Genomic DNA, 26,327 nt, shown 5'->3' with positions numbered 1-26,327 from the left:
CCATAAAAAATACCCTGCTGATTCAGTTTTACCCTAAATCTAGGGTAAATAACCCTAATCTGGCATTATTGAATCACTGTTCAAATGACAAGACTTGTCAAGTTGCTTTATCCACGTATGACGTCACACGAGACGAAATGACATAATGTGGGATTTGCGCGGGAATTATAGCTATTTAACATTTAGGCATGGTTTTATGTACTTTTTAAGCTTTATTTGTGCAAAATACTATTTTTCTTGGCTATTTATATCCACAATGATCAATTTAAAACACCTTCTGAAAATTTGTCCGGTCCCCTATTGTATTCAATTACAAAATAAGAGCCAACAATATGACATAAGGTTAAATTTTAGACAAACAAAAGTTTAAAAATTCGACTTCATTTATTCCTTATCAAAATAGAAACCATATAATTATAGTACAAATTATATTACAATGGTGAATAAAACTGTATAATCATATATCCTAACGCAACTGATTTAACTGATGTCACTCAAATGGCAGCCTTATTTTAATTTCAAAATGATTATATTCATACTGTCGTGGAAATTTTTGTTTTTAGTAATTTACTCACAATAAAATCAATTATTATTTACCGCCACTCCACGCAGATCTTTTGCCTATTTATTGAAATACAGTTTCACCATCTTACGGAGCGTCCATTACGTTAAGCATTTTGTGGCGAAGAGAGCCTAATCTTAGCCAATCTCATGAGGGGGAAAGCAGAGGACCTGAGAAGTATCAATGTAATATTGCTAGAAACAATAATATTGCGAGCAATCAAACTCGCCCCAAATAAAAATTAAACTAGTTAACTAAACACTGAAAATTTGAACAATCTTACGTAAAATTACGGGAGGGGTCATCTCCCCTAATCTCACGTGACAGAAGATTTAAAAATCGCCAAAATCACCTCACGTTATTAATGGACTTAGCTTATTCAGACAGAAATAACATAGCATAAAAGCTGCTCGACGAAATATCTAGACCGGACGATACCTACCTAGACAAACTCCGACATACTTACATGAGTTACCGTCTCATATCTCTGTAAATACAAACCCAAAGCAAAGCTTTACCAATTTATTCGAAACGGTCGAAAGTCATCCACCTCGGGCTAGCCGGCAATCTAATGTAAAAAATACTCTATGCAATATTTTATTACCAAATTTAATTTAAAATTAACGTTCTTTTCATTACCCGCCAATGATGAAAATGCCGCCATTTTCGACATAATTATTTAGACCTAACAAGACCCAAACAACATTAAACAAAAATAAATCAAACTAAACAGCTCTGATCTCCATTTCATAATAATACTGTCAAAGAAAACGACCACAATAGTTTTCACCTTTACATTTAATATTTTCTTTACATTGTGTGCACACCCTGTATAACCTTGTCAATGAAACAGTGTGTTGTTATGTTTTAATATCCGATTACACACGTTTTTACTCTTTCTTTTACTTATTTAAATCTTTTATGTACAGGTCGCTTGCCTAAGAGTCTACGCCATGCCTCGTTACAATCAGCAGGAGATCTATCCGTAAATTTGTATTTAAGGGCAAACGACCTTATTCCCTCTATAGGAGCGAATCCGTTATTTTTGCAATTACGGGCATTCTATTCGAAGGGCAACTTCGATACCGTATAAGTAAGAAAGTAAAAAAAATCCCTATATATACAGCCATCAAAGCTGTCCTTCGATTACAACGTGTTTGCTAAAAGACGGATAAACCCCCGTAGACGGAATAGAGCCCCTGACCTTACTAGTTTTAAATATATTTTGTCCATAGTAGCTCATGAATCACTTAGTAATCAGTTAATTTGGAGAATAACCAATACTTATTTGAGAGGTAGGTTTCTAAAAAACTGCAAACATTAAAAAAAATTAATAACCTCAGCCTGAAAGTATTAAATACAGGTTAGAAGGATGCATGCAATGGGTTTTGGTACTGCCGGAGTGGCGAGCAAATTATCATTATATGGGAGAGTTGTAACTAAACTCATCAACAAAACACTACGAAATTATAATAATGCAGTATTTACAGTGACAGTGACTTTACACAATTTAATATTTACACATTCGTCAAACCTATTTTTAAAAAGCAGTAATACGATTTACTAAAGATTTACAAAACTAAAAAAGGATCTTTATAAAATTGGCAATTTACGTTTGTTTATTTTATTTGCAAGTACACATAGCTGGAAATTAATTCCGGTATACATGTTGCTACCGGAGTCCCGGTTTTAATAAATGTGTTAATATTCCGGTATATAAATGAATGTATAAGTGTCTAACAGGCAACCGGAACGTGTAAACATCACCCGAACCGATTAGTAATTTAAAACCACAAATCACGGACTTGTATATAATTATTATAGCTAGTTTTATTTTAAAAAAATTACTCATTAGCGAATAGACATAATCAAATAATTTTCGAAATGACATATAAAAAATAGTTTATCAATGTGCATACTAACCTATACACATAATGTATATAACTTATCAGACATGAGAGAGAACTAAAGATAAAATAAATTTTAAAAAGATTCCACTAATCACAACTTTTGATCTCTACAATTATACAATTTAAAATTAATTACACTAGATGTCGCTAATAAAACGAAAAATACGTCTAGCGTAACAATAGTCCAGTTTTTTTCTAGTGCTTTAAAGCAATATCCAAAGAAGACTATTTGTTTTTACGCTATTCTTAAACGTAATGTCTGCCATCAAAATAACTTTCCTTAAGTCATTTATAACTTTAAAAAAAGCCATCGGTTGAGTTGGGGTAAGACCGGATCACGGGGTAATATCGTTCACAGCTAAACTGTAACGAAAACTAATACACAGGCAAATAAATGAGGTACGTAACCGCAATTTAGAAATAACGATTATACCCAAACTCATCCTATATTTTCTAAACTACCATTACAGACATCTAGCGGTATATAATAGAACTACTTAAAAAAAATATTTGCCTATACACGCCACACGTGTTTAAACTCTGCAGAACTATGTTGCACACGCATAGCTCACACACAAAGGAACTTTATCATTAAATTATGCATAATTAATATTCTGTCGACGGACTTCACGCAATATATCAAACTACCCACTTTACACGGAAGGATTTCAACTTAGAGCTATTTTTTCGATCATCAGATAAAAGTGTAACATGTTTTTTTTTTCAGTATTGTCTGGCCCTTAGAGTAATAAATAATTAACATAAATTCAATAATTTACAAGTAAGAAAATGATAAAAACGACAGCTCTCCAGTAGGCTCAAGTCACGATCTCCAACATTGTTCAATAAGACCTTAGCTGATACCCGATTTTGTTTTGAAGTGCTTTAATTTAACATAGGTCTGTCATAATTAAATATGTCATATTTATAATATAGTACCTTTTATCTGATGATAGAAAAATCAGTCCTTCGAGAAAAAAATGACTCGCAAAATTATAGTTTTCAAGGCTTCCATTTTATTTGTTTCTTTTCTTTTTCAGACTCACGTGTAAACAAGTCCTATAGTTATCTGTGTATTATGGTTACATATAAAAAAATTATATTACGGGTAAAAATCATAAAAGCCTACGTCTATATTATTCGAAGCACCAAAAAAATTATTACATAAAACACTTGAAATGTCACAAAATCAACTTTTATTTTATTTATTAGTCCAGTATAAATAGCGCTTACAGTTTCGGTGTATTTGCGGATGCCTTTTAACGTCCTTACAATACGGATCATTTTGTCGCTGGTCTAGAGTAAGTTGTTTTAACCGCTTCATACGCCTCCCCTTTAGCGCGATACCGCGATTCTTATTTTTTGAAGACTCAATGACACTACCGATTAGCCAATGTCAAAATATTAGACAGGCTAATGGCGGGTTCATAAACGTCAAAGCTATCCCGAAAATACGCGAGGCATTCAAACGCCCTATATTTCAGACATGACATTCGAGGGACCTTACTCTAATTTTTTTCGTAACCTAAGATCTTACATGACTATAGACACAATTTATACTAAACCTACCTATAAATATACATACACACTCACTCATACATCTCTGTACAATACAAAGCTCTCTTCAATTAAAACATAATAAAAAAATATAATAAAGTGCTGTAACCTATTATTCAATAAAAAGGCTATTATGTCACACTGCGAGGCGAATGCCCCCTTTCTTTGAAAAGATAAATTCGGAAAATATATTTATATAGTCCAATGCCGATGGAGCATATGATTGACTATCATAGCCCACGTCGTGTGTTGGTAGGGGAATACAGTAAACAACACAAGTCATAAACACAGATGAACAGTGTAGACGAGCTCACGTGGGCACTAATTGAACGAAAATATATGTATAGTAACCGCATGCCACGCGTTAGCCAATAGACAACGAGCATCAACTAATGAACCAATCGCGCGAAACAATTTCGTGTTGGACGTCAAAACGACCAATCACGAGTATGCTCACGACTTGTGCCTTTGTATGTATACTTCGCTAATTCAAAAAAACTTGATCATTATAGTATTTACCTATAACTCTTTTACATACAATGACATTGGAATTATATAATTTTTTCAATTTGTGTGGTATTCAAGACAATATTTTTGCAATACATCTGACTAATCCTGTTGCCAGAAGCAAGTTAGGTGCGTGTTTTCGCATAACAAATCACAAAAATATGAGTTGCTTAACCTGAGGATCAATTCTAAGCCCTCATGGCTCACAGCACAAGTATGCTAACAATGAGGCAATTTAGATGTCTACAAATATCACTTATCTTCAACTGACACAACACTATAAAGTTTGAACATTCACTTACATATTTTACACTCATGTTCATCACAAATATGCAGTGACTGCGAGAGAGCGGCAGCCGCATCAGGCGCCGAGCCTGTGGAACACATTCCTGTTCACTGATATATTTTTTACACTCTTGGTTCCCAGCCTGGTCTTCACATCGTTACTCTCTGGCATAGACAACCTCCTCTCTGGCTTATTGAACACTGTAGTCACTGCCTTACCTTTCACTACTTGTTTCTTATTCCCTTCAATTTCTTTATATTGGACATGGTTGGAAAATTTCACAGATTTTGCTTTGGGTAAGTCTAATTTTTCCTTGACGCTGACGGGTGTTTCGTCTGCCCGCATAGTGCACGCACCCATGGCGATTCTCCTCACATTATTCTTGGTTGTTGTAACTGTCACAACCTTCTTGATTACCGGTGAACTCTTCAGTATGCCCTCGTACTTGAGAGCGTCCTTCTCAATCGGCACAGGTTGATGTTGCTGCTTCTCGTGCTGATGCTGTTTGGAGCCGAGCCGGGCGTATATAGGTTTGACGGCGGCTTTTGAGGTGGCGTTAGCAGCATCACTAGTGCCAAGACGTGAGAACACTGTCTGTTTGTTTGACGGGCCTGAAAAAGTATTACATTGATTCAAATAATTACACAAGTCACAACTTTTTGATGCTGTGGCCTGTCTAGTGATTAAAATAATTGCATCAGATGGTGTGGATGTAGAATGTAGCCTAATAAAAACTTCTCATAATCAGTGCTGTCTATAGTTATAGTTATATAAGCCGTTGCTTATCCACATAACCCAATATGCTCCTAATATTCTTACTATATTAGACCAAATATCATTAGTTTCATATGTAAATAATATGTTAATTTTATGTTATACATATACAAAACCATACCTTCTTGCTGGTGTGTATTCCCCTGAGATCCAAAACGTATGAGGCGAGCCTTTTTCATGTTTAAATCATCAGATCTGTTGAATAATTAATATATCAAAATGCTTTATTCAATTTATCACTTATAGTATACAAATAGAAACACAGCTTAGGTTACAGAGACACACTTTTTTAGTTTGGTTACTAATAATAACAAAACACATTTTTGTTATACTGTTAAACATAGTCCCATTCTTGTCCCATCAATCCAGTTATATTGAAAAAGAAATCCTTACCCATCATCAGTAAATTCTATTGACTTCCTCTTAAGTTTCTGCGCCGGCGCAGGAGGCTCAGGTGCCTGTGGATTCCGAGTGTAGTGCTCCAAAATACGACTAGCCGCTACAAAAAATACCACTTTTTATATTGGGGCATGTACAGACACTACTCGTATGCTACACATGCAATCACGCATTTGTACCGTAACAGAGACAGGATATAAGAGTTAGCTCGACAATTGCTTTTATTATCGGCCGATTTCAATAAACAATGGTAATCTGATCAATATCAATAATAAACCAAACAAAGTGAATAATTGGTAAGAATGTCAAACTAACGTTATCCTCAAAAATTCATTTCCACTGTTGATTGGAAGGTAGCACTCAAGATTGTAGCTAGAAATCGTCAGTAAAAAATGTACCTATGTGGACATAAAAATTTAAACTCACGCGAAGACGGTTGCGACAGCGTGGAGCGTCCTGTGATCGCTGCGACGGGCACCTTGTTGGCAGCGTTGGTTGTGGTGCTCAGAACTCTGTCGCGTGCTGTGCTCTCGTGAACTTGCTTTGCGTGCCTAAGAAAATATCTATATATAAATACATAAAGCTTTTTATCCCTTTTCAAGCACATTGCATGCATGGAAAAGTGTGACATCTATACTATTATATAAAGCTGAAGAGTTTGTTTGTTTGTTTGTTTGAACGCGCTAATCTCAGGAACTACCGGTCCAAACTGAAAAATTCTTTTTGCGTTGGATAGCCCTTTGTTCGTGGAGTGCTATAGGCTATATATCATCACGCTATACCCAATAGGAGCGGAGCAGTAATGGCTAATCTCAGGAACTACCGGGCCAAACTGAAAAATTCTTTTTGCATTGGATAGCCCTTTGTCCGTGGAGTGCTATAGGCTATATATCATCACGCTATACCCAATAGAAGCGGAGCAGTAATGGCTAATCTCAGGAACTACCGATTCGAACTGAAAAATTCTTTTTGTGTTGAATAGCCTTTTGTTTGTGGAGTGCTCTAAGTTATATATCATCACGCTATGACTAATAGGAGCGGAGCAGTAATGGCTAATCTCAGGAACTACCGATTCGAACTGAAAAAATCTTTTTGTGTTGAATAGCCCTTTGTTTGTGGAGTGCTCTAAGTTATATATCATCACGCTATGACCAATAGGAGCGGAGCAGTAATGGCTAATCTCAGGAACTACCAGTTTGAACTGAAAAAAATGTTTTGTGTTGGATAGCCCTTTATTTGTGGAGTGATAGAGGCTATATATCATCACGCTATGACCAATAGGAGCGGAGCAGTAATGAAACATGTTGCAAAAATGGGGACAATTTATTAGTTATGAGAGCTTCCGTTGCGTGCGTTGCGTAAACGGTTAAAGTTATGCAACAATAATGTATGACGGGATTGTTCCTCTTAAAAAGTTCTAAAAAATATATTATAAAACAAAGTCCCCCGCTGCATCTGTCTGCCTGAACGTGTTAAACTCAAAAACTACCCAACATATTAAGAGGAAATTTGGTATGGAGACAGTTTGAGACCCTGGGAAGAACATAGGCTCCCAGGAAACTACTACTTTTATAATAAAATTACAAGTTTCTACTCAAAAGCATACAGAAAAAATTTATAACTTTTTTTGTTTTAAGTGTAACAAATATATTAAATTTGACAATCTGATTTCGGGACTGGATGACCACTAGTACAATATTAATATTATGTAAATACATGATACTTATTATACAACAGTGAAAATTGCCTTGCTTAAAAGAATTTGTAAATCTATGGTATTATGTTTACAGTAGTTTTGGTAATGAACTCATAAGATTTCAAAATATTCATATGATATACAAAGTATTTCATTTCATACCAATCATTTAACAAATATGTTATATGTTTTCACAGTAATTATATCATACATAAGAACAATTGACAATACATATACTAACTTACATCACACCCATTTTCTCTCTTCTAGATTTTCTAAAATGTTTAACAAATTCACAGACACAAACCATACCCAAAATAGAATATGATAGACTGGATGGTAATATTGATATTACCTAAATTAATCACTATGGCACGCCTACACCACTCCTCGTAATTAATTTCCAAATAAAATGAGGTCACAAAATTAATCACCGTAATATGGCTATAATGTCTCCCATACGGGTGATTCCCATGTCCCTCAGGTACTCCTTGTTGAGGTCGAGGAACATGTCTGTCTGTATCCGGTTTTCGGTGAAGGTCAGAGCATATGTGGCAGCCACATCTGACGGGATACCAGCAGCTGTGAAGAAGCTCACCCACATACCTAAAAGAGTCATTTGGAGGTATGTTTAGTTCTGATTGTATTTTCTAGAAGAGAGCATAAATTATAAGTTAGGTAGCTGCAACCATTAAAATATATATTGATGGTTTAAAGGCTTATTGACTTGAGCAAAATATTTTTGCAACACTAAGTTTCATACATATTTAAAATCAGCACTTTTTTATCTTTTTTTAAATTAGTTAAAATAAAAAAAAAAGCTTACGTCAATTAGGCTTTCAACCATTGATATGTTGTACATGAATAATAATGAAGAAGTCATTATAGTTCAAAACTTATGAAATAAACATTGTGATGTGTTATTTTTATTTCTATTTGTTCACTATTGCTTCAGTTTTTATATCTTATCAACATGTTATTTAAATAGATTTATACCTTTGTGTTTAAATAAATTATCATTTTGATTATATTTTTATACTAACAATCTGCATGGTGAATACTCACAACAGATGTATTTGTAAAACATAAAAAAGAAAATTTAAATTATAAAGTCAGTACTAAGATATTTTTTTTACTTGCAGAATGTGAATCATGAGGAGTTGCTGAATGGTTTTGTCGAGGGAATGAAATATATCAACCCTAGCAAAAAAGCCTGAGCTCAAAACATATTAAAGGTTATATCATCTTATAGAAGCCAGTGCGACAGATAATCAGGGGACATTTTGGTTTTTATATTTATAACTATTACAATGTGATTTCCCTATATTCCACAGAACCTTGTAATATAAAAAAGAAACACTTCAAAGAAGATGTTAATTGGAAAGGATAATGACTATAATAAAGGAATACGTTTTCTAACACCCAATACACCGGCTACTCGACTAACACCCACTAAGAAATGTTTCGGTTGATGATATACATGTACTACATCTTTTTTACATTACATCAGACATAATCACCCAAGGTCTTTCATATTTTTCAGTTTTCAATAGAATAAGTTTAAATTAGAACATTAAATATCTGATATTTTGTAATGAAGTAGAGTATGTTTATTTTGATAACACGCTTATGTGTAAAAATATTATTACGATAGGTGGTAAATGGCACATCCTAAACTTCGTTCTCGTGGTTACTTTTATTTTAAATTATGTAAAATACATTTCTGCAACATGCAAAATTTACTTACCAGTTAAATTCGAATCCATTTTATTAGATCCCGTGTTCATTTTTAATATTGAAAATATCGAATTACATCAACAGGCTAACCATCAAACATGACATCAACTCCATAGAGTTTGCCATATATTATTACTCTCTTTGAGTTTGCCATAAAGTAAAAAGTACATAAAGTAAGTACCATAGACTAATATTCAACAAGCTCCAGACCATATCAATCATTACTTCGTCAGTGATCTACATAAATAACTGAAATTACCACAAGAAAACTGGCTTTATTCCACTAAAATTGAGTTAGGTAGGTACTACACTTTACTGTCAGGTAAAAATAATATCGCCTTGGTTATGAACCATAGAGGAAGTAAATGAGTACCTACATACAAGAAGTACATATCTCTGAGCACATATCAGTCAGCTGGAGTACGTTTTTAACGTAAGACTAGGCAGTATGGTCGTAAGATTATAGCCTGTCCTCTCAGGACGAAGAAAAAAATATCAGTCAGCTGGCAACTGTCAGGTCAAAGATGTCATTATCACGCATGTCAATTTGACATTTTAATTAAAAATAGTCGCCCGCTGCCCGCTATTCATAGGTTAAATTGTTTTGTTACTATACGAATGATATATAAATTCCTAAACAAATCTCATTCCAGAAGTGTGCGTTTGTTAATAGATCATCTTTCTGGTACTAAGTCAGGTATGTATTTTCACCAAACAAGCCCGTAACTTCGGTGTCATAGAACGATTCTAAAAACTTTCTGAAAAAAATTTCATACCATAAATAAGTTTTTAAAGACTAGCACTGCATGCTAGAAAATATATTCATCGCGTTCTTAGCACATGCCTGTCTTTTTGTGAAATAAAGACACGCACTTCGGTAATATATTTTAAGGTTCCATTCCATCATCGTTTACACCTTTGGCTCTTTAAAAGTTACTGCATTCAATATTTTATGATTCCAGAATTTAATAATACATAGTTAAAAAGTAACTAAATTGTTTTCCAGCTCCATATTGCCAACAAATCATTAGAACAATGTCATCTACGTCCTTGGATGCTCTGCCAAAGGTGGACATTGACCCATCTGGAGTATTTAAGTATATTTTAGTAAAAGTATATGATAAAGAAAAAGACAATGTTGAGCCATCCATTACCATTGTCAGGGGTTACAAAAGGTGTAACTATCATTCAGATATTTTTGATGAGGTAAATATATTTATATTCTAAAATGTTTAAAGAATATATTTTTCAATTAATTTAAGCAAAGGTAATTTTAAATACAAAATTTTAACAAAGTGTAAGACAACTGCAATATATACTATATATATTGGTTTATTTTATGAAAATGAAATACAATTTAGTAATAACAATTTTTAATAAGATAGTTTTGTTTACAGGTCCAAGACAAACTACATCCCTTAGATTGTGAACCATTAGGTGGAGGCAGGATATCCCATGAGCCTGACAATAAAAAGATTCACATCTATGGCTACTCTCAGGGCTACGGCAAGGCTGACCATGAGATTGCAGCTAAGCTTATTAAAGACACTTACCCTGATTATGCCATCAGTGTGAGTGATGAAGGATACTAATTAGAAACTGCACATTTATTTATGTTTTATAATTCTTACTATTAAAGTGTATCACATTTGGACATCTTATTTTTTTATTTAGCTGAGAGGCTAAGCGATTGCATGTGGGAATATCTGAAAATATACTCCATAGTAAAATTTGAAATATCAGCTAAATTATGAATAATGGATAAAGCCATCATAATGTCAAGTATGTTTTTATCTTGTATAAGATTTTTCCTTTAAAAAATATACTAGATATTTATTTACCTAGGTCCCAATTATCCCAATAGTACAAGGAGTTACAAATTGAAAAGACTTATTACTATAAAGAATACATTACCTACTGTCTTATAACCTGTAAGAATAGATTGTGAATGTTTTAAAGCGCAGTTTTGGAGTTTCTACAATTATTTATGTATATCCACCTATTGAAAATATTTTTTTATTATTGAACAAGGTTGACAGGTGCATTTTACCTTGTCCAATTACCTTTAAAATCTAAGTAAAAATAAAAATACTAACAGCTACGATACTTTTTTAATACGGTCCATAAAAAGACTCGAATTATCTCACCGAGAATTTTGTGATTTCGGTTAACAAAATGTATAACAAATGGAATCGATTATTTCTACAATCGATTTAAAAAATTGTACATGCTATACACGGATTGTGTTGATTTCCACAGGAGTTAGTGCAGATTAAAGTTTTTTCAATATAAAATAGATAGAATTGTATAATGATAAACACATAAAACATAATAATAATGTTCAACGTTCATACAACATTGTCGTCTCAAAGTCTGAAGCTCAGTAACTCCCACATCCCTACACCCGTATTGACTTTTCAAAATAAAAAAAAACGAGATTGGTGACATTGACCAGGGGGTGGACACTTAGAACATTTTGTGTAATGATGAATGATTATATATCTTAATGCCATTACATAGAGTTTAGTTTTGGTTGACAAAAGGATGTCTCATCGTAACATCTTGTACCAACATAATAATCCAATAAATTTTGAAAGTATGTTGGCTACCATGATAGTTGATAATTTGCCGCCATTATTGACGGTAGATTTGTCATTGTTGAAGTTTATTTCCAACAAAATTGTATTATTGCGATTATGTTCAATAATAAGTTATGTTTTATGCCGAATACGTTGAGTTGAGCCAGCTTTTCCGTTTCGTGTATATTTCTTCTTGAAGGAATTTGTGTAGTGTGTGTTACGAGATAGTGATTCTTATTATTCCGAGATATTGACTCTAATTCTGTTTACATTTGTGTAGTTTATTGATTTTGTGTGCGAGAATGGGGAAAAGAATTAATGTGTATAAAAATGTGAGGTTTGTGGCATACAAAAGTACCCAAAGTCAAACATATTTATGGTTAAGTATCCACTTGATCTACACCGGTAATAGAAAATTTATATTATGATTTAAAACATTACATAAAAGTGATGTATATTTAATTCAAATTTACAACCTCAGGTAGTCGTTGAAGAGAATACTCTAGATTATGGAGTTTCAATTCTATGCTTAGTAACCTAATCAAAAAAGGCACGTGTGAAATCTATGAATTTGCCCTTGCAATAATTGTATCATAGTAATTGTTGATTAGACGGAAAAAGATCATATCTGTAAGGTATAAAATTTTTCAATTTCCATATAAAATTGGAAATAAATAACGGAAAACTGGAGTGTTATGAATTTTTAAGTAGGAGACCTAAACATTATACAATTTATACATAAGAAATTCACGTGATAATATTGTGTATTTTATAATTAATTAAAGGGAATTATTAAAAATTGTGGACGTTTTATTTTTAATATTCTAAATTCAATCATAATTTATACCACTGTAAGATTTATGGTCAGCAAATTTATCGATATAAAGCTGTCGATACAAAATTATCGATAATATCGATTAAATCAGGAACGTTCCTAGAAACGAGCAGATTTATAGTAAGTTGGCAGCCTTGCGTATCATTTTTTCTGCGTAATGTTGGTACAAAATGTAATTCTACTGGGCTCACGTATGTGTGCGTGAGTTCAAATTCAATGTACTAAGTGCCGCCTCTTCTTACGTAGTATATTACTTACTCTATGACATTGACAGTGTTGTGTACGTGATAGGCAGTTGGATTTTGGGTTATATTTTTATTTTCACAGCTCACTTGCAATTCACAATAAATCAATACCTTTCTGAATATGGCTAATTTTACGACAGACGGGAAAATATGTATTGAACGCGAATTACCTGTAGCAAATGAACAGCATTATGACGACATTATCTCAAGGTTTGATATAAACGAAACATGCCAGTGGATCAGGGACAACAATTACGGAAAGGTATTTACCGGTTTAAACTTGCAAAACAAATATGCGCACTGTATTATAAATATTGTATTTCATGCAGGTATGTCTTCAATTTCCTGATGAGCTTTTGAATGTAAGTGCAAAAATTTACGAAGAAATAAAAAAACAAATTGATGTGGATCTTTACATACTTGGCGACACATCATACGCAAGGTAAATGTTCTGATACCGTATTTTGTATAAACATATATACTTAATATTATAAAAATTGTTAATTATTTTAATACCACAAATACAAATATATAATATACAAATATAAATAATAATAAATATATATTATATAATTTTTTTATCTATGGAAAAGAGTCCTTCAGATTGCTAATAAATATTTGAAATGCTTATTCCCACCCTGACTCATATTCACACCCAAAAGCTTATAATACACCTTATAATAGACTATTCAGGAACACATATGTACTGAATAAATTTTCATAAACATTAATATACAATGAATAATAAAAGAAAATGAAGATAAATTAAGGATTATAATTTTTAGCTGCTGTGTTGACTCTGTGGCAGCTATGCATGTCGAAAGTGAAGCTGTTATACACTATGGCCACACATGCTTCTCCAAGACAAACATACCTGTTTATACAGTATTACCCAAAAGAGAACTCAATGTCCAAGGATGTATGAAGATTGTTGCTAGTAATTACAAAATAGACGACAATGTCAAACTTTGTTTGTTTTATGATGAAGAATTTGAACATTGTAAAGGTAAACAAGTTTTTATTTCTAATCTAAATACTATTATATGTGTGGATTGAAAAGTCCATCATATAGGACATCTTCACTGTATTCTGTTGTGCAGTGAATGTCTTTATGTAATAGTAGCTTTTCTCGCAGCTTCACCTGCATCAAAGTTATGGGATAAACGTCTCGCTATATATTTTCCCGGCATAGAAAGAACCATACATCCTTCCTACGGTCTCAAACTATTACCATACTATGTTAAAGTCCGTTAGGTGGTTTTTGAGTTTATCGGGTTCAGATAGTTAGATGTGGTGAGGGACTTTGTTTCATATACTTTTTATAACTTTCTGAGAGAAACATAATTTTTTTATATCATTGTTTCACAACTCATTATTAATTATTTAATTATTCAACAAATTTGTCAGTGTAGAATGTATATGTTGTAAATAATAATAATAATAATATCAGCCCTGTATTATATAATTGCCCACTGCTGAGCACGGGCCTCCTCTACTACTGAGAGGGATTAGGCCTTAGTCCACCACGCTGGCCTAGTGCGGATTGCTAGACTTCACACACCTTCGAAATTCCTATAGTGAACTTCTCAGATGTGCAGGTTTCCTCACGATGTTTTCCTTCACCGTTAAAGCGAACGATAAATTCACAAAAAATACACACATGATTTTAGAAAAGTCAGAGGTGTGTGCCCTTGGGATTTGAACCTGCGGACATTCGTCTTGGCAGTCCGTTCCACACCCAACTAGGCTATCGCCGCTTTTTTTTTTATGTATGTTGTATATGTTGTTGGCGTGTCTTATTAAATAAAATAAATAAACTTTAACCATTTTCGCCATGCACGCAACGGCAGCTCTGAAAAGCAATAATTACACTATTTCTTACAATTAAGAAGCCAATACATATTCCAGGAGCACTAAATACTAATAAAATTAATTTCAGATGATTTGGTTCATCATTGGTTCCGACTATATTCAAAGAGTTATATAGCCAGTGTAGAAATGGAAGACAAGCCTGAAAGATTCTTAGGCAGAACTATTAGAGACAAACAAGGAACCATATATCCCCCAGATATACTCAAAGACTGCATCTGCATTTACATAGGTTCTAGGGGACAAACATTGTTTAATTATACAATATCAATTGCAGGTTTGTTTTTTGTCCTTATTTGAATACATACAATGTCATTGCCCAGTCTATCTTATGGTGCATTAAATGGACAGCTATTGGTAGCCATAACTTTTCTGATGGTGTTTGAGAATCATCTTATGATACTGGGATATTTTGTCATGACTACTGTGCAGCATTATCCAACTGCCATTTTCAATAAACGATCCAACCCACTTTTTTGATCTATCTCGAAAATCTATCAGAATAAATCTTTTTATGACATGCTTATGAATGAATGATTTTGATTGATTAATTCTTAGAATCAGATTGAAGATTGAGAATGGGATTGTTTAACAAAATGGCTGTATAAGATTGCAGTAAAACTGTTACCTCTTTTATTAAAAGAATTTACCATTTTAGCAGCTGAATGGCATTTATTGGACCCTGAGTCTGATAGACTAGAACATGTGGAAGAAACAATGTGGTTCAAACGCAGACGCTATTTAGTAGAGAAATGTAAGGATGCAAATGTGGTGGGTATATTGGTGTGCAAGCTTGCAGGAGACCAGACAAAAGATATCATAAGCAGAATGAAGCACCTTTGCAAAGTTAATGGGAAGAAGAGCTACATTGTCTCTGTGGGGAAGCCTAATGTTGCCAAGTTAGCCAATTTTCCAGAAGTAAGTATACTTGTAGAGTTTAAGATAACTAACTATCTACAGTGTTTTTGTCAAAAGTAGTTTTGTTGATTTTTTATTTTGTAGTTCTGTTTGTAAACATTATGTTCTGAAAGTCCATACCAATAATTATAACTTATAACGAAGTCTGCAGTCGCTGAACATTCTGAAGGAGGCTCCAATCATTATTTGCGATTAGACAAGCCACAAATCCTTGCCAAAGAACACCGATTCCTGCCTAGGATGATTCGCGAGGCTATTGAAATTAAAAAACACCCAAATTTCAATAGGGAAGATGGTTGGAAGCTTGCACAAGCCTGGGATCCTGTTCTACATTTAATTAAATCGGATCCCAAAAAGACCGGCTGCCAGACCTCAAGACACTGTGAGCTCATTCTGCGTAGATCGGACCGTCAACAGATAAAATTTTAAAAAGTTGTATATTTGAAAAATGTAGGTAGATATTGTAACTTTGACTTTACGGATGAACAACACCTCAGTCCCCCCCGTGACCATGAAGGCTGCAAAGTCTTCGAAACGTCGGGAGAAAATAATAATATAAAAAACCGCGATAAAATCCGTTTAAATAGTTTTTAGTTTTTATTTCAATGTCTAACATTCGCGTAAACATAAGAAATCAATTATAACTTTTCCATTGTGTTTCATATGGCATTATAATTTACACTTCTATAATAGGATATGGTGGGTAACACAAGATATAAATTGGGCATAGTTTTTCCCGTGTTTTCTATTTATAATAGATTATTTCATTATGACCAAGTTAAACATAGTTTCCACTTTTCAGATCGATATCTACGTGCTTATCGCCTGTCCAGAAAACGATCTCTATAGTAACCGAGATTTTTACAAACCAATAGTGTATCCATACGAGCTGGAGGTCGCGTTGAACTCTAACCGAGAACCGTATTTCACACACCACGTCACAGACTACGACGACCTCCTTCCAGGCAAGCGTCACTATTGCGACATTGACCACGTCAAAGAGCTCACTGATGTCAGTCTCATCACTGGCAGAATTAGAGAAACAAGAATAGAAAATAATGAGAGTGGAAGTCAAGAGTTGGCAGAAAAACAAAATTGGGCACTAGAATCAATAGGAAGCAACCTTCAGGATAGGTCTTGGAAAGGTCTGGAGCAGAAATTAGGAGAGACAGAGGTCAAAAAGGCAGAGGTGGGACGCAAAGGTATACCTCTGCAGTACAGTAATGAACCAGAGTGACTTTATTGTTTATATTTACAATTTAAATTCACTAGAGTACAAAACTTGTCCTACTTTGTAAGACTGTTTGACCATATACAATAAATAATATTCCAAATGATGTGGTTTCACTCACTCTCACTTGTAAATGGTTTCAGTTAACAGTTAAGTTTTAATTAAGTCTGAGGCTGAGGCCAATGAAGGAAATCTATACTACACATATCTACTATGGTCTGTTTTATCCTATGGCTTACAAATATAACTGAAATATTATAAAACACATTCATATTCTGAGCATACTTTCTATTCCCTCTACAGTCCATTACAGTGACCATGAGAGAAATCATTCTGCATGTAAATTGGTTAAAACATTTTTCGCCAGCAAATGTAGCTATTATCACAAATACAGTGTAATATGTGATGCAAAATGATTCACAATTAGTCTCAGCATTTCTAAAATATCTATAAAAGCATTAATAATTACATAATTATTGCAAAATGAAAAATATTACCAGTATCAACAGAGCCTATGATATGAGAGTATCTCCTATATTATAATGGTAAATATATTAAAAGACATTATTTGCATTACATGAATAATATCAGAGAGAGTTTCATAGCCAATATTCAAACATGCAATATTTAAGATGTCTGATTGAGAGGATTCTGTGGTGATTTGAGCCATTCTTTCCTGAGCATCTGCTTCAGTTGGGAAAGTCTCAGCGATGGATTCTCTGCCTTCAGTCTCGGTAAATTTATCTCTTCAAATGCGGTGTAAGCTGCCTTTAGCCTCTTCTCTGGATGTTTGTCCACATCCGCTTTATCACTGTTAACGATAATGATATGCTAAATACAACTGATTTTTAATGTAAAAAAAATCATATGATTATATGAGGGTATCAATATTTTTAAAAGATTTATTTCACACTAGCTTCCGCCCGCAGCTTCGCACGCGTGGTTTTCGGACTTCAAAAATGGAGTCGGTCGCGAACGTTCGAGAATGTTCGTTTTACGAAGCTACTCGCTAGGTGATTCGCTAGCCTCTAGGTGCCAAGCAAGCCGCCTGCCTGTGCGTTCGCGACCTTATATATATACAAAAATAATCCTTATAGCATGATTCAGTATTCACGAGTGATGGCTTATTATTAGCGTATTTCATGTATAACATTGGTGTTTCTATACCGATTTATATGATTCTTTTTTATGGAATATTCATTAATGTTATCTTTTTAAATTAGGGATGACTGAGAGTGTTATAAACGTAAGAGTAGACAAATATAATGAGAAAGCTTCGAACTGCTAAGCTATCGGCAGTTACACGTGTTATTGTGAGTCAACCATAAAAAAAAAAACATATGCTGTTGTGGGATATTTTTTACATAATTTTAAGGAGAACATTTTCGTCATACATGATTTCTGTGTAGCTTTAACCATTAAGGTTGCACACGCGACGGAAGCTTAAAAAATGGAGTAACTTCTCCCGTTTTCCCAACATTTCCCTTCATTGCTCTGCTCCTATTAATTGGAGCGTGATGAAAAGTATACTATAACCAGCACAGGAGTATGAAAAATAATTGTACCAAGTTTCGTTAAAATCCGTCGAGTAGTTTTTGTTTCTATAACAGTTATACAGACAAAAATTTTACTTATTGCATTTTTGGCATCAGTATCGATCCCTAAACCTGATAGTTTTTTTGGAAATATATTTCATGTACAGAATTGACCTCTCTACAGATTTATTATAAGTATAGAAGAAGATATACACCAATATCTATATTAACTATGTCCATGTCAGGGATGTTATGGAGCTCCGTAACCGTAACCGAAACTATCGGATATCCGAATTAAAAATATATCCGTAACCGTAACCGTATCCGTGATAAAAATTTCGGATAAGTTACGGATAATATGTTCCGACAGGTTTTTGTTTCACCGCTCACGCGCTACATTAATTTTGTATAGTTTATTTTTAATCATAACATAACCTCATTCATAAATAGTATTTTTTTTTATTTAGTAAAGTCAAGGAAAAGTTTTGTGTTATGTACTAAATTCATTTATACAAAATGCGTCCAAAGTAATTTAATTTGGACATGTTAAAGGTAATTTTGCAAAATGTAAACAGTATGATAAAAACTTTTCACGGAGAGGAGGTGGCACTACTTCACTAAAACTTCATATCAAATTAACACACAGGTTTTTCGAACACCCATGCCCCCCAATTAGTTCATCGATAATTATTAATAATCGACGATGACCACGAACAATAGTTAGTATTTGTCGCCCAACTGTATTACATTATATATATATTTTTTTACTTTACTTTAATTTAATATCCGTAACCGAAACTATCCGAAACTACCGGATAATCCGAAATAATTACATATCCATAACTGTATCCGAAACCGATATAATTTTATTCCCATATCCATATCCGAAATTTCATATTCATAACATCCCTGGTCCATGTGAGCATGGACATAGTTAACTTTGTAAGGTGAGCCTTACAAAGCCAAAATTTCAAATCAGATTTGGATTCATAAAGCAGATCAAAGGCTAAGACCATTTCCTAATGTGATCACTTGTCCTAACATTGGTGTCAACAGCTTTTAATTCATAAAACTGTTTTTTAATTCAATATTACGTCAATATGTTATAGGTGTATAGTTCAATCCAGTTTATATAATTTCTGGTGGTTTATAATATATGTAAAGTAAATACATACGTGAGAACAGATATAGCTTCCTCAACTGTCTGTGCAACCTCTCCATCCAGTTGTATCCTGTTCAAATTCTCCTCCAATGGTGGTTCCTCCACAACCACTCTGGATGGCTGCAATAATTAATGGTTTTATAAGGCACAGTAATTATATATATTTTTTAAGATCAGTCTTATTTATTATATGATATGATTAATATATATTTTTTCCAAGAACATAAATGGTTTACAAGCAATGGTTTTATTACTGTTTTCAGTTTCAATAGACAGTGTAATTAAAGTTGTTCAGAATTTGTCAATACATAACAATATAATATGAAGTGTGTTTACCACAGGAGCAACAGGTTCGGCTTTGATGACTTTCTCCTTCATGTGTGCTATTTGTGCTCTTGTTATCTTGGGTGGTGGCGGAGCAGTCTTCACACTGCCTTTTATGGACTCCATCTCTTTCTCCAATAGAGCTTTAGCCTCTGCTTTTTTTTGTAGTTGTTCTTGCCTCTTTTTCTCTTGTTCATCCTGACAAAAAAAAAATTAAAAAGATAAGACTGCCACTTTCAAATGTGACTATAATTAAACTAGGTTTTTAATAACTATGAAACATTACAAAAAATCAGTTGTGAATGAAATGTTGAGTGCTAACCTTTTTCTGTTGTTTTTTCTTAAGTTTTTCATCATTGTCTTCCCACTCTGCATCTTCTATCATTTTTTTAAGTTTTTGGTCTTTTTCTTGCTTAACATTTTCCTTTCGTTGTCGAGCTGCAACAGCTTTACTATTTTCGCCAACAAACTTCTTGGGCATATTGATCTATAAATGGAGTAAATTTTTTGAATTTATTTGCACTACATTTAAATCTTGTTGGCTAAACTAAAGGATTACATACTCACAGATTTTGTTAACACTTGAAATAGTAAAATAAACTCACATACGATACTGAACTTCTAGAAAATTGCGCTGAATAAAATATTCCAGACAGCCGTTTTTAGATTTGTGGAAATTTTGGCAGGGACTGTCAATTGTCAGCTGTCAAGTTATGTGCATAGACTTCTTTTATTTTTTCATTTTACAACATCAGCTAAGTATAAAGACCATCCTGCCAAATACTTATAATTAGCTCAATAACTGTCACAGAGTACTTTTTACTTTATATACCTATACCCGTCTAAAGCCAAAATATATTCAAGAATAGGAGTATTATGTATAGAAGAAAAAGGAATAAATAGGTACTTAAAAATTGTGTAGATATTAGGAACATTGTGACAGCAGCATGGTCTTTGATCTTCAAGCGTAGTCGCGAGAAGATTTTAGGTCTTCTTTGTGTTCGATATCTCTATTTTATTTGAAATCATTTGAACAAGAACGTAGTGATTATATTCTCTTTGCAAGAAACTTAAACGTACCAAAAATTTTACGTCTGTCTCCAAACTGTCAAAATACAGGTCACTGTCAAACTCGTAGAGCAAAGCCATCTTGTCAAAAATTTTATATTATTCAATTTCTTAAAATTTTATATTATTTAGTCACTTTTTGTATTATATCCGCCATAAATATTTGCTCGACATTGCCAAAATCACTGATAGATAAATGGCGGAAACCATAATATAAAAGAAGAAGACAAATAGAGCAGAGCAACTTTATATTTGTAGTTTGTTTGCATAGTTTATTAATTTTATTCAAAATTTCAATATAATGGCATTAGTAGCCTACGACAACAGTGATTCTAGCGAATTTGAAGACGATGATGAAACTACAAACAATCCCACAATCCACAAGGAAGTTGGAGGTAAAATACGAATTTCGACACAAATATATTGGTATATAATTAATAACAATGAAATAGTCTTTTTTATCTTTATTTAATAATAAAGAGGGTTAGACCATGTAATAGTTTTCGGAGAATTTTTATAGCACTGCAGTAAATACCGTACCACCTTAGTCAACGTGACATTTTATTATATCTGTTAAAAGTAGAACGCAAAGTATCTTATAATCAATGATGTCATTGATGTGTTTAGAACAAAATGTTGTCTTAGAAAAATTAAGGTTTTTAGGAAATGAACTCAATAATACTTTCCTAGTGACATACTCGTTCACTTGTAATACACTAATTGACACCACAACAGTAAATGATTGTTTTCGTTTCAGAATCTGGCATTATAGAAACAGTAGCAACTCCTGCTAGACAGACTACCGAATCAGCACCAAGTATAGAAGGTTCAAACTTGTTCAATCTCCTTCCCCAACCTAGCACAAAAAAACCACAAGTTATAGAGGAAGATGATGAATTTCTGCACAAGAAGGAAACTGTGTCAAATGTGGTGAAGCCAAAAGCTAAAATCACTGTGCCATCTCTTAGTGATGTAAGTTGCTTTTATAAACTTTCATGTTGAGTAAATATTGTAATAAAAGACTTTAATTTTATTTTTATTCTTTAAGTATTGTATTAATTAGCCTTAGTCTCGCTTCTAGGTCAAAAATATCCATTTTAAGGGAGAAAGAAACTATATTATTATGGGTTTAGTTGTTAACTTGACCTATTTTATATTCAATTAAATAAACTGATAATGCTAGTATGAGTTGTAATTACTTCACATCCACATAATATGATTAAAATAATATTTTCTACAAAAGTAAATTGTAAATATTTTACTTTATGAAATGCATATTTATTTCATTTTGTTTTCAGTTCAAAGATGTAGAGAGCAGTATACCAGCAGCAAAACCCAGAGTAGCTAGTGGAGTAAGTATTGTTCATAATGGCCATTTAATCCATCAATTAAATTATTTTAGTTCATCTAAAAGTTATTGTCACATATTCATGCAATTTTTTATTATGGGTAATTTTTTATCATGTTATATATTCATGTTTTAGAAAAAATCTGGTCTTCTCAGTATCTTACCACAACCAAGGAATGGTGTGAAAGCAACAGCAAATTCATTCCTACCATATGCACTTACACAAAAAACAAACAATGCAAATGTTAAGAAAAAAGAGCCTCTGCCATCTCTTGTGAAAAAGCCTAAAGTTGATCCCAAATCTATCATTAATGAATATTCAGATGAAAGTGACAATGAAGGGATGGAAAATGATTTCTTCTCAATAAACAAACCTGTGGATATTGCTGTTGATGACATACCTCTGGATATTGACCAAAATATTAATAAACCAAACAATATAATCAATGAAAGAAAACCATTCAATATTGAAACATATTTCAAACCAAATAATGATGAGAGTAATATTGAACCATCTGATGCATATGTTACCAGCAGTACAGAATATGCAGAAGCTAGTTCAAGTAGTAATGGTTATGGACAAGCTGAAGCAAACAGTAGTGAAGCTGTATTGGATGATGAAGCAGTAAGTTTTCTTTTACCAGATCTCAAAATTCATATTTGGAAAATCATAACAATACATTTAATTCATTCAAGTACACTTGCAATTTGTTTTTAATAACTAAATTATCTTGATTCCTAAATTCTTTCTGTAATTTTTAACTAGATTCGGAAACTGTGTGGAGCGCGCGGCAAACGCAGGCGGGAAGATATCGAAATTGTAGATGTGAATCAACAAGAGATTTTGGCGGATGCGCGGGAAATGTTACTCAGAGGCCTGATGGATGACACCACCAAACGAGTGTCTGTCAGTAAGAAAAAGGGCAATGAACCAACCAGTCAGCAGAAGCGAAAACATCAAATCACATATTTGGCACATCAGGTAATTAACAGTAAATTTATGGCATCTTCAGAAAAATTTCGAAAATTTGCCACATACAGTAACCTCTCTGGTTTTTGCTACATACTTCTATTTAATAAAAATTGATCTATATAGTACTGAATCTTTGTGTGTAATTGAAAGATATTTTTTACTTATTTCAGGCTAAAGCAAATGAGGCAGATCTGCAGAACCAATGGGCAAACAACAGAATGTCAAAAAGGCAGACTCAATCAAAATATGGGTTTTAAATGTATCTATTTAAACTGTACATATTCATTAAATCATAAGTTTATACAACTTCATATTATTTTAAATTCTTTTATTTACTAACATATACATCACTATATTTATAAATATCTACAATCTCCTTGCTTTCCTTGGTCTTGGAGGGTTCCAAGATACATGTGTGTTGTCTGTAATTGACACAATCTGGAGGCCACCCATTTGTAGGCCCTTCACTGCAGACTGTAACAAATATCACATTTCAAATATAAACATATTGCTTTTTTTAATAGAAAAAGTATTTTTTACTGAAATAATAATTAGACAAGAGTGAAATCTTGAATAGCTACACTCAACCTGCAACCCACAAAGCAAGTAACTCATGTTTTATCTCAACTCAACTTCAAAAATGTCCCTAAAACTAAAAACACTTTATCAAACATATTACACCTAAGTTATATTTCAATTACTTTTATAGACAATTCAAAAGGTAATAAATTCAAGCTGTCGCCTGAAGCTCCTTTTCTATGATATCTTTGTGGCCCATAAATAAAAAGGCTGAGTTTGGCTGCTCTAAAAAATTATACATTAATAAAATGTTCTTACCAAGCGGCCAGGCCCAAGTCCTTGCACTCTCACTCTGATTGATTTAATACCCCTGTCTATTGCTTTCTGAAAAATAAGTATATAATTTCTTATAAGATCATTAAGAAAAGGATAATAATATTTTTTATTTCAACAAATTGGCCATCACAAGTCATATTTCTACATGAAATTTTATATAAAAAAAAGAAATGTGATATATCTTTTTTTACTGATTACCAATATGAAGTAAACTCAATTCAAAAAAGGTTATGTCTTTTTTACATGATGGCAGAAATGTTTGCAAGTTAATACAAACCACAAATCATAATATAATAAAATTTTGAAGGGGTTTAGTTATATTTCCATATTTGTTACCATTAAGGAATTTTTAAGCAAAGCACTTATTTATACCTTAACATGTTGACTCTTACATCAAACCAATAAACTATCATCCAGGGTGGTGCACCACAGTGTTTGGCTGCATGATACAAGTGAGTGAATCAGTCTTTGATAAGTATTTTTATCAACACTCCAGTTATGTGCTAACCTTACAGACATTACACCCCATAAAAAAACTGTTAAGTGAGCTAGAGTCAACATATTAAAGACAGACTTATTTAATACATCAATAACTATGGTTTATTTAATAAATAGTGTTTATACATTAACCCCTTTATTCATATACATTTTTTATCTAAGGATGGAGTAAAGCTGTGATAACAAGTCTGTTTCTCATGCCATCAGCACTGGCTGATGGCATGGCAGCCTCATCGCAGTGTATAGACATAGGGCCGTTGTGATTGGCTAATATTGAGATACAACAATATCTATGAATAAGGGGGTAAAAGTATATAATATTTTAGTGAAACAATTACTGGATATCAACATTCAACTTACAGTAGCTATACTTATAGCAGTGGTCTGTGCTGCAATATTTGTTCCCTTTTTAGTGTTCTTGAATCCCTCCATACCACAAGACCTTATGACTTTTACTTTGCCTGCAGAATCTGTCATTGTGAAGATGGTGTTGTTGTGGCTCACTCTTACGTTGCAGATAGGTAGGTCTTTGTAAGGTATCCCATCATATAATTGATAATCCGATTCCAATGTTGGATATATGTTTTGTTTACTGAAATAATAAACAAAAAAATATTTCAATAATTATTGTGTTTCAATTGAAAGGATATTACATTTACAAATATTATTTATCGCAAGTTAGGGTATTTAATTAAGGCGATACCACATATACATAGCCAATTAGGACAGCGTTGTTAATGTAACAGGATATTCCTAGACTTGGACCTCATAGTATTACTGTGAAGATTGGTGGGTTTCATATCAATAAGTTATAATCTTACGCTTTCAAAACGGCGTCGAGATCAACTATTTTTTCTCCCTGTACACCTTCATCGTCCGCTGGTATTCTTTTGTGATCAAATCTTTCCGTCGCCACTGGCGCTGACGTCTGAATTAAACGCGCCACATTCGCAACAGGCACACGTAAAGTATTTCTGATAGCACTTAACATTTTTATTCACAATTCCTGGGTGTTATTAATTTATAATTCCGAGTTAAGCTGAATCTGATATTTCGTAAATGTCTAATATAACCTATAAACATGTAGCTGTCACTTTGACAGCAGGCATTTTTTTTAATGACAATTGTACATTATGCCAATTTCAAGTTAGGTAGCAGGCATTTATTTATGGAAACTGTACATTACCAATTTCAAACTATGGACACTTGAGCTGAGCTTGAGACTAGCCATCAGCCATTCAAGCTAATTTTTGGATTGATAGACTATGGACGTAAGCTCCATCGTTGCTAGACTATGGCATAATGGTTATTAATCTCTAACATTATTATTATTTTTTTTCCACAATCTTAAATCTTCAATTCCAAAATATCATTTGTAAAAAAAAATATTCTGGTTGGTCCATTATCGCAATGAAAAGCATAATTATTGGGATCGTTTATTTAAAACGGCAGAATCGCG

The 26,327-nt window shown here is 33.1% G+C and overlaps 6 protein-coding genes across 8 annotated transcripts; 3 read left to right on the top strand and 3 right to left on the bottom strand.

Annotated features, from left to right (window-relative positions):
- Positions 1 to 365: 365 nt before the first annotated feature.
- On the bottom strand, positions 366 to 9,571 carry LOC115446581 (uncharacterized protein C19orf47 homolog). Its single transcript, XM_030173299.2, has 6 exons — positions 9,439 to 9,571; positions 8,126 to 8,297; positions 6,422 to 6,546; positions 5,990 to 6,095; positions 5,718 to 5,791; positions 366 to 5,433 (listed from the first exon to the last, which is right to left on the bottom strand). The coding sequence occupies exons 1-6, from the start codon at positions 9,476 to 9,478 to the stop codon at positions 4,898 to 4,900; spliced, it is 1,053 nt and encodes a 350-aa protein (XP_030029159.2). The 5' UTR covers positions 9,479 to 9,571; the 3' UTR covers positions 366 to 4,897.
- A 353-nt stretch (positions 9,572 to 9,924) lies between these two features.
- Positions 9,925 to 11,082, top strand: LOC115446598 (14 kDa phosphohistidine phosphatase). The gene is made up of 3 exons (XM_030173317.2): positions 9,925 to 10,125; positions 10,435 to 10,634; positions 10,826 to 11,082. Exons 1-3 carry the CDS (start codon positions 10,047 to 10,049, stop codon positions 11,018 to 11,020), a joined length of 474 nt encoding a protein of 157 aa, XP_030029177.1. The 5' UTR covers positions 9,925 to 10,046; the 3' UTR covers positions 11,021 to 11,082.
- Positions 11,083 to 13,083: 2,001 nt separating this feature from the next.
- On the top strand, positions 13,084 to 17,208 carry LOC115446586 (2-(3-amino-3-carboxypropyl)histidine synthase subunit 2). Of its 2 annotated transcripts, none has more exons than XM_030173306.2 (6): positions 13,084 to 13,349; positions 13,417 to 13,529; positions 13,873 to 14,093; positions 15,027 to 15,233; positions 15,618 to 15,874; positions 16,677 to 17,208. In XM_030173306.2, exons 1-6 carry the CDS (start codon positions 13,209 to 13,211, stop codon positions 17,109 to 17,111), a joined length of 1,374 nt encoding a protein of 457 aa, XP_030029166.2. In that variant the 5' UTR covers positions 13,084 to 13,208; the 3' UTR covers positions 17,112 to 17,208. The 2 variants fall into 2 exon arrangements, with proteins under 2 accessions (XP_030029166.2, XP_030029165.2); XM_030173305.2 differs by having other exon boundaries at positions 13,086 to 13,349; positions 15,615 to 15,874.
- On the bottom strand, positions 17,109 to 20,846 carry LOC115446587 (coiled-coil domain-containing protein 124). Of its 2 annotated transcripts, none has more exons than XM_030173307.2 (5): positions 20,694 to 20,846; positions 20,449 to 20,613; positions 20,139 to 20,324; positions 19,816 to 19,922; positions 17,109 to 17,916 (listed from the first exon to the last, which is right to left on the bottom strand). In XM_030173307.2, exons 2-5 carry the CDS (start codon positions 20,605 to 20,607, stop codon positions 17,733 to 17,735), a joined length of 636 nt encoding a protein of 211 aa, XP_030029167.1. In that variant the 5' UTR covers positions 20,608 to 20,613; positions 20,694 to 20,846; the 3' UTR covers positions 17,109 to 17,732. The 2 variants fall into 2 exon arrangements, with proteins under 2 accessions (XP_030029167.1, XP_030029168.1); XM_030173308.2 differs by having other exon boundaries at positions 20,732 to 20,845.
- A 389-nt stretch (positions 20,847 to 21,235) lies between these two features.
- LOC115446591 (proline-rich protein PRCC) lies at positions 21,236 to 23,831 on the top strand. The gene is made up of 6 exons (XM_030173310.2): positions 21,236 to 21,589; positions 21,952 to 22,166; positions 22,493 to 22,546; positions 22,679 to 23,167; positions 23,309 to 23,524; positions 23,686 to 23,831. The coding sequence occupies exons 1-6, from the start codon at positions 21,496 to 21,498 to the stop codon at positions 23,770 to 23,772; spliced, it is 1,155 nt and encodes a 384-aa protein (XP_030029170.1). The 5' UTR covers positions 21,236 to 21,495; the 3' UTR covers positions 23,773 to 23,831.
- LOC115446592 (28S ribosomal protein S11, mitochondrial) lies at positions 23,761 to 25,962 on the bottom strand. Its single transcript, XM_030173311.2, has 4 exons — positions 25,690 to 25,962; positions 25,229 to 25,460; positions 24,353 to 24,418; positions 23,761 to 23,989 (listed from the first exon to the last, which is right to left on the bottom strand). The coding sequence occupies exons 1-4, from the start codon at positions 25,857 to 25,859 to the stop codon at positions 23,882 to 23,884; spliced, it is 576 nt and encodes a 191-aa protein (XP_030029171.1). The 5' UTR covers positions 25,860 to 25,962; the 3' UTR covers positions 23,761 to 23,881.
- Between the last annotated feature and the right edge of the window lie 365 nt (positions 25,963 to 26,327).

This window comes from Manduca sexta, chromosome 25 (assembly GCF_014839805.1).
Source record: "Manduca sexta isolate Smith_Timp_Sample1 chromosome 25, JHU_Msex_v1.0, whole genome shotgun sequence".
Lineage (NCBI taxonomy): Eukaryota > Metazoa > Arthropoda > Insecta > Lepidoptera > Sphingidae > Manduca > Manduca sexta.
This window is presented reverse-complemented; position numbering and strand designations above follow the sequence as displayed.

Coding starts and splice junctions, on each gene's coding strand:
- LOC115446591 (XM_030173310.2), top strand. CDS start 21,496: ATGGCATTAGTAGCCTACGACAACAGTGATTCTAGCGAATTTGAAGAC. Junction 22,547..22,678: donor AACCCAGAGTAGCTAGTGGA/GTAAGTATTGTT, acceptor TTCATGTTTTAG/AAAAAATCTGGTCTTCTCAG. Junction 23,525..23,685: donor TCACATATTTGGCACATCAG/GTAATTAACAGT, acceptor TACTTATTTCAG/GCTAAAGCAAATGAGGCAGA.
- LOC115446586 (XM_030173305.2), top strand. CDS start 13,209: ATGGCTAATTTTACGACAGACGGGAAAATATGTATTGAACGCGAATTA. Junction 13,530..13,872: donor GGCGACACATCATACGCAAG/GTAAATGTTCTG, acceptor TATAATTTTTAG/CTGCTGTGTTGACTCTGTGG. Junction 15,875..16,676: donor AGTTAGCCAATTTTCCAGAA/GTAAGTATACTT, acceptor TCCACTTTTCAG/ATCGATATCTACGTGCTTAT.
- LOC115446581 (XM_030173299.2), bottom strand. CDS start 9,478: ATGAACACGGGATCTAATAAAATGGATTCGAATTTAACTG. Junction 6,096..6,421: donor GCTGTCGCAACCGTCTTCGC/GTGAGTTTAAAT, acceptor TATTTTTTGTAG/CGGCTAGTCGTATTTTGGAG. Junction 5,792..5,989: donor ATAGAATTTACTGATGATGG/GTAAGGATTTCT, acceptor ATTATTCAACAG/ATCTGATGATTTAAACATGA.
- LOC115446598 (XM_030173317.2), top strand. CDS start 10,047: ATGATATATAAATTCCTAAACAAATCTCATTCCAGAAGTGTGCGTTTG. Junction 10,126..10,434: donor TCTTTCTGGTACTAAGTCAG/GTATGTATTTTC, acceptor ATTGTTTTCCAG/CTCCATATTGCCAACAAATC. Junction 10,635..10,825: donor ATTCAGATATTTTTGATGAG/GTAAATATATTT, acceptor TTTTGTTTACAG/GTCCAAGACAAACTACATCC.
- LOC115446592 (XM_030173311.2), bottom strand. CDS start 25,859: ATGTTAAGTGCTATCAGAAATACTTTACGTGTGCCTGTTGCGAATGTG. Junction 25,461..25,689: donor CTCGACGCCGTTTTGAAAGC/GTAAGATTATAA, acceptor TTATTATTTCAG/TAAACAAAACATATATCCAA. Junction 23,990..24,352: donor GACTTGGGCCTGGCCGCTTG/GTAAGAACATTT, acceptor TATTTGTTACAG/TCTGCAGTGAAGGGCCTACA.
- LOC115446587 (XM_030173307.2), bottom strand. CDS start 20,607: ATGCCCAAGAAGTTTGTTGGCGAAAATAGTAAAGCTGTTGCAGCTCGA. Junction 20,325..20,448: donor AGAAAAAACAACAGAAAAAG/GTTAGCACTCAA, acceptor TTTTTTTGTCAG/GATGAACAAGAGAAAAAGAG. Junction 17,917..19,815: donor GAAGCTATATCTGTTCTCAC/GTATGTATTTAC, acceptor TATCGTTAACAG/TGATAAAGCGGATGTGGACA.